The 7,352-nt window shown below is 42.9% G+C and overlaps 1 protein-coding gene across 1 annotated transcript; it reads left to right on the top strand.

Annotated features, from left to right (window-relative positions):
• The first annotated feature begins 6,220 nt into the window (after positions 1–6,220).
• On the top strand, positions 6,221–7,150 carry LOC110585450 (olfactory receptor 49). The gene has a single exon (XM_021695653.2). It carries the CDS (start codon positions 6,221–6,223, stop codon positions 7,148–7,150), a length of 930 nt encoding a protein of 309 aa, XP_021551328.2.
• Positions 7,151–7,352: the final 202 nt, after the last annotated feature.

Below are 7,352 nucleotides of genomic sequence, written 5' to 3'. Positions count from 1 at the left end.
ATCCATGTAGAGATCTTCAGTTAATAGTTGGATAGAAGGTGCTGAAGTTCAAGAGAGATACCTGGGCTCATGAAAAATCATCTCAATAGCAAGAAGTCAAATAAGCGCATTAAAAAATGGGCAAAGAACCTGAATAGACATTTTCTCCAGGTCTATTTCCAGCTATTCTATGCAATTAGATGACAGGTATATAGAAAGGTGTTCAACATCATTAATCATCAGGAAAACGCAAATCAAAATCATAATGAGATATCACTTCACACCTATTAGAATGGATGTTAGAGAAAAGACAAGAAATAACAAGTGTTGTTGAGGATGTTAAGAAAAGGGAAATCTGTACACTGTTGGTGGGAATGGAAACTGGTAAAGCCATTACAGAAAAGAGTATGGAGGTTCCTTTAAAAATTAAGACTATAACTACCATATGATCCAGCAGCCCCACTTTGGGGTATACAACCAAAGGAAATAAAATCAGTGTCTCAAAGGAATGTCACACTCCCATGTTCATTGTAGCATTACTCACAATACCTGAGATATGGAAACAACCTAAGGGTCTGTCATTCGATGAATGGATAAAGAAGTTGTGGTGTATATATGTAAACGATGGAATATAATTCAACTATAAAAAAGAAGGAAATCCTGCCATTTGCGACAACATGGATGAAACTGGAGGGCATTATGCTAAATGAAATAAGCCAGACAAAGACAAATACTATATGATATCGTTTATATGTGGAATCTAAACAAAAAAACAAATAAAAAGTCAAACTCATAGAAACAGAGAGCAGAATGGTGGTTGCCAGGGACTGGAGAGTGGAGGAAATGGGGAGATGTTGGTCAAAGAGTACAAACTTCTAACCATAAGATGAATAAGTTCTGTACTTAGTCATTGTAAGGTACAGCATGATGCCTGTAGTTAATAATACTATATTGTACACTTGAAATTTGCTAAGAGAATAAATCATCGTTCCCCAAATTGAAAAGTTTTATATTTTTATTGAAATATGACTGACATACGACATTGTGCAAGTTTAAGATGTACAACATGCTGATTTGATACACTTGTGTATTACAATGTGGTAAAAAAAATTTAAGATTTTATTTATTTGAGAGAATGAGCAAGCGAGAGAGAGAGAGAGCACAGGGGGTGCTGCGGAGCAGAGGGAGAGGGAGAAGCAGACTCCCTGCTGAGCAGGGAGCCCAACTCGGCGACCTGAGCAGAAGGCAGACTCTTAACTGACTGAGCCATCCAGGCTGCCCGCAAAGTGGTAAAATTTTAAGTGTTATCAACACACACACCAATGGTAATTCTTTGAGGTGAGGACATGTTAATTAACCTTACTGTAGTAATCATTTCACACTGTATGGTATATCAAATCATCACATTGTACACTTTAAATAGATACCATTTTTTTTTGTCAATTATACCTCAATAAACCTGGGACAATTTTTAAATCCTAACTTTTTCATTTCCTTCCCTGTTGTTCCTCCCCTGCCCTCTAGGACCCCATCTTCACCATCTCCCAGCCCCTGTAAGGTAGGAGTCAGGATAGGATTAACCAAGGTTTTGTATTACTTTTGTTGGCTCCTTACATCCCTGTAACAATAGGACTGCCTCATATTAGACAGGAGCCCCCAATTTCAGAGGCATAATTAGATATATTACTTCAACTAAAAATGACTGTTATTCTTGATCTGAACAAACAACAGAAACTTTTGTTTGCAAAGTTGTGGTAAGTAACAGCCAAGAGAGTTGGGAAGAACCTGAGGGAGGCTCATTATACTAATTATCTGGGGATCCTAAACCCCATCAAACTTTGGAGAAGAGTATATCCCTTAGGAAAACAAAGATGCAACCCAAATCTCTCAACCCTGATGTCACCTCCACGAAGAGATGTGTTTGTTCCAGGAATAGCTCACCCACTCACCCCTAGAGCCCCATTGTCCGCAGAAGAAATATCATCTCATAGAGACTGAGCCAATGTGAAGGTGTAATAAAAGTCTCTGTCAGTCAAAGTCACCCCCATTAGTCCAAGAGGAGGATGAAGGAGAAATGCACCAAATGATAACTATATTTTTCCAAGGCTTCCCCCAGGATGACCTTGCTGAAAATGGAAGATTTCAACATTCTGTGCTCAGCAGATCCTGTGACCTGAAAGCAGACAAAGTTCAAGGAAACCATTCTCCTACCCAGGGAATGCCGGCTGACCATTCGAGATGCTTTGGGGAAAGATAGGTGTTCTTAGAGAATGCCATCAAATTCATGAGAGATGAAGATCTCGCACTAACAGCATAAGATCTACATTTAGAGTCATAGATAATATTGCAACCTCAAGAAATACCCATGAGAACCAGGTATCTTCTGCCATCCTGTGAGTAGTGTACTTGGCATGGCCTGATTGGGACTTCCCCAGAGGGCTACTAGACACCTGACCTGGACCTGTGGGGTAATCACCTTGGCACTGCAGAGTGGCTTCTTCAACCCTCCTATTCCATGCACTTTGTTCTTATATTCCTTTATAAGATTGGCACATCGAACACACACATGGTGTAACTTTAGCCGCACCATCCAGGTGAAAGCTAGGCAAACCAATCCTTATTCATTCAGTTGCTCACTTGCATTGAGGAATTTTGCCTGTCCCACCTTGTACACTGTGTAACTGGCCCTTGGAAAACCCAAAGCTCTGGACATTATTGAGTCTGGGTGAAACTTTCAATGCTTTTCCTTAGAAGGAGAGGATCTCACCCTCCTTCTAAATGAACCAGAACTGTCCAGAGACGATGCAATTCCAGCATAGCAGGACAAACCTCCAGGGCATCCACAGACTTCCCCACTGGGCACTGCATAACTGACTCTTAAAGCAGTGAATGGTCTAGGTAGATGGTGAGGCATGTTCAGGCTCATGGGCTGCCAGGCAAGTCTCCCCTTCATTCATCAAGCATATAGGATAAAAGGGGAAATGCCTGGGATTCAGGAAGTGGCCTGTTTCCCTTTGTATCTGGACTCCCCACCCCCCCACCCCAGATGTTGACTTCTGGTTTGAAATAGGAAAAAAGCCAGAAGATTATCAGCAGCACTATCTATGTGCTATATCCTTGGGCTGGTCACAAGGTGTTTTCATGGTTTGTCTGTGCTAACGTTATGATTCACTATAAAGCCAGGGCTTTGATCTCCCCTCCCACTCACATCCAACTCTTCCTCATCTTAGTCTCTATTCCATCTTTCTTCCATTGTGTCCCACCAAGCCTTATCCTAAAAAGCTTTCATTTTGTTAGCTCCTGATGGTATTTCTGGGTATCACATTCATATTGGATCCTGCTTCTGGGTATCACATTTATGTTGGATCCTGCTTCTGTTCCAGAACAGTTGGGTAAGTTTCGTAGCTACTGGGTTCACCTTTGAACCTCAGAGACCTCTCTCTCTCTCTTTTTTTGAAGTAGGCTCCACGTCCAGCGTGGAGCCCAACTCGGGGCTTGAACGCACAACCCTGAGATCGAAAGTCGAACACTTAACCAACTGAGCCACCGAGGCTCCTCAAAAGCCTCTTTTTCAAATGGCTGAGAATCTAAACAATGTTAAGCCTAGGAATAACACTGGGGAATAGCCCTCGTTATATCCCAGAGGCTGATCAACTATTTTGTGTTAAAAACTGTGAACAAATGTTAGATATGGTGGTAGTTTGTAGAATGAATGGTGTGGCCTGTGCTAAAAAGAAGATAAAACCATAAAAAAAGGAAAGTGTACACAGTTTACCAGTTCATCCTCTCTACTAGTATCCCCTAGCATGTCCTTCATTCCAAGTACCTAACATGGGTCGCAATCTTATTCTCCAGTGACTGGCAAATAATTCTTGCTACAGCCCTGCAAGATGATTAAGGTTGTAGTTGATAATGTTTTGGGGTTTTTTTTATGTTATGTTAGTCACCATACAGTACATCATTAGTTTTTGATGTAGTGTTCCATGATTCCTTGTCGTTGATAATGTTTAAGGAAGGAAACTTCCAGGAATGCTGACTTTTTTTTTAAGATTTTTATTTTTAAGTAATCTCTACACCCAACATGGGGCTCAAACCTACAACCCTGAAATCATGCTCTACAGACTGAGCCAGCCAAGCACCCCTAGGGGATGCTGACTTTTATTTTTTGTTTTTTTCTTTAAAGATTTTATTTATTTATTTGTCAGAGAGAGAGAGAGCACAAGCAGGGGGAGCGGCAGGCAGAGGGAGAAGCAGACTCCCCACTGAGTTGAGCAGGGAGCCCGACGTGGGGCTTGATCCCAGGACCCTGGGATCATGACCTGAGCTGAAGGCAGACACTTAACTGACTGAGCCACCCAGGCATCCTGGGGATGGTGACTTTTAAAGGGAGACATTTTTAAGGTTTGGTGGGTTTTGCTGCTGGGAGCCCTTTAGCAGACCCAACCAGAACTCTACTTACCAGCTCAAAATCCAGACGATTTCAAAGATGGAAAATGTCCCCTTAGAAAGTGTTTGTGGGGAGACACCTCCATCTTCTCATGAGGAAAAGCAAACTCTCTTCACATGGGCCAATTTAAGACTACTTGGCATATGACTCTGCAAGGTTGCTGGCCCGTAGGAAGTACAACGTAAATGACATGTCCTCAACCTCTTCTGTGTCAAACACCACCACATTCATCTCTCAGGTGTTTGAGGTGTTATTCACTCATTCAGTAAATGTTTATTGAAGCTGATTATTTCAGAAAACTTGTCCTTTTTTTTAAGGTTTTATTTATTTATTTGACAGAGAGACAGCAAGAGAGGGAACACAAGCAGGGGGAGGGGGAGAGGGAGAGCAGGCTTCCCGCCGAGCAGGGAGCCCGATGAGGGGCTTGATCCCAGGACCCTGAGATCATGACCTGAGCCGAAGGCAGACGCTTAAGGACTGAGCCACCCATGCGTCCCATCAGGAAACTTGTTCTGAGGGCTGTATAAAATACAAATTAGTAAAGAAATTTTTTGACTCTGGGACACCTGGGTGGCTCAGTCGTTGGGCGTCTGCTTTCCGCTCGGGTCATGGTCGCAGGGTCCTGGGATCTAGCCCCGCATCGGGCTCCCTGCTCGGCGGGAAGCCTGCTTCTCCCTCTCCCCCTCCCCCTGCTTGTGTTCCCTCTCTTGCTGTTTCTCTTTCGGTGTCAAATAAGTAAATAAAATCTTTTTTTTTTTTTAAAGAAATTTTTGACTTAGCAACAAATGAAAAACAACTATAAAATTCAATAAAAATCAAACACGATATAATAAAATTATGAGGGATACAGAAGAAAGAATCATTCATTCAGAAAAGGTTTCATAAAAGTGATAGCACTTTTTGAGTAGAGACTTAAAGGATAAATGGGACTTGAGAGGCTGATAATTCCACACTGAAAGACTGTCATGTGCAGAAGCACAGATGCATAAAATAGAATTAAGATATTGTAAAGAGTCTACTGTATCTAGAGCCCACGAGAAAATGTTATGAGAGAAGAACATGGATATACCATTTGAGAACAGATCCTTAAGAACCTTGACTACCAAACCCCCTCTTAGGAATTTTTATTTATGAACACATTATTCAACTTATTCTTCTTTTATTTGTAAGAGTTGTGCTTTTCTCTCATAGATTCTCTCTCTCTCTCTCTTATTAATCTAAACACTAGTGAAAGGCATCACATTTTCAGGTAATCTTGAAAAGCAATAGAGCTTCTGTATATTCTAAATCAGTTTACCCGAGCGTATGGATCTGTGCAGTAAATGGCTAAGTTAAGCAAAAAGTTTACCACCCTCAAATATGAACCGCTTGTGTGCAAAGATCCACTATTGGACTAAATATAAGAATAAAAAGCATTGAAAACAGATTATAATATTAGGGGTAAAGGGATTTGTTCAGTATCAAGAATAAAAGGTTGGTTAAAAAAGTAAGCAAGGACAATTTTTGCTTTGGGGCCTTACTTACACCACCCTGAAAAACCACCATTTTCTCCTCCAACACAAAGATGCCTGGGACCAAACATGAGACAGAAATCCCCAGGGTATCTACAAAACAAGCCTGAATAGTGAGTAGGAGGAAGATACCTCCCTCACAGAAATAAAGGACTCCTTCAGCTCAAAATGGAACACTCACCCTCTTTCCTTTCAGTTCCAAGTGCCCTCAGGTCCCCAGAACATCACAACTCTGGATGCTGCACACCTCTGATTGGCCACCCCCAGTGACGTCAGAGGAGCCATGAGGAACCACAGCACTGTCACTGAGTTTGTCCTGCTGGGGCTCTCAGAGGCCTGTGAGCTCCAGATGCTCATCTTCCTGGGGCTGCTCTTGACCTACCTCCTCACTCTGCTGGGGAATCTCCTCATTGTGGGCATCACCCTCAGGGACAGGCGCCTCCACACCCCCATGTACTACTTCCTCCACAACTTTGCTGTCCTGGAGATCTGGTTCACCTCAGTCATCTTCCCCAAGATGCTGACCAACATCCTGACTGGATACAAAACCATTTCCCTCCCAGGCTGTTTCCTACAAAGTTTCCTCTATTTCTTCCTGGGCACCACAGAGTTCTTCCTACTGGCAGTGATGTCCTTTGACAGGTATGTGGCCATATGTAACCCCTTGCGTTATGCCGCCATCATGAGCAAAAGGGTCTGTGTCCAGCTAGTTCTTTGTTCATGGATGGCAGGATTCCTTCTCATCATCTTTCCAAGTTTCATCACTTTTCAGCAGCCATTCTGTGGTCCCAATGTCATTAATCATTTCTTCTGTGACAACTTCCCACTCCTGGAGCTCGTATGTGCAGACACGAGTCTGATAGAGCTTCTGGGCTTTATTGTGGCCAACTTCAGTCTACTGGGCACTCTGTCTGTGACAGCCACCTGCTATGGCCACATCCTCCACACCATCCTGCGCATCCCCTCAGCCAAGGAGAGGCAGAAAGCCTTCTCTACCTGCTCCTCCCACATCATTGTTGTGTCTCTCTTCTATGGCAGCTGCATCTTCATGTACATCCGGTCAGGGAAGGGTAATGAGGGAGAGGACAAAAACAAGGTGGTGGCCTTGCTCAACACCGTGGTGACCCCGATGCTCAATCCCTTCATCTACACCCTGAGGAACAAACAGGTGAAGCAGGTGTTTAGAGAGCAAATGAACAAGCTCCTCTCATAAAGATGAGCTGGGCCTGAGAGAGGGTAAGTTGGGCTCCTTGCCTGAACCTCTGTAAATGCAGTCTTGTCCTGATCTCCATGAACTATCTCCTTCTTGACAGTTTTTACCATGTGCTCTAATCTACAGTGGTTTCTTACATGTATTATTGGCTCATGCAATCTTCTCAGCGGGTAGAGAAAATTCAGTATACTGCTACTATGTT

The sequence above is a fragment of the Neomonachus schauinslandi genome, chromosome 9 (assembly GCF_002201575.2).
Source record: "Neomonachus schauinslandi chromosome 9, ASM220157v2, whole genome shotgun sequence".
Lineage (NCBI taxonomy): Eukaryota > Metazoa > Chordata > Mammalia > Carnivora > Phocidae > Neomonachus > Neomonachus schauinslandi.
The sequence above is the reverse complement of the archived record's forward strand: the minus strand, read 5'-3'. Positions and strand labels throughout refer to the sequence as shown.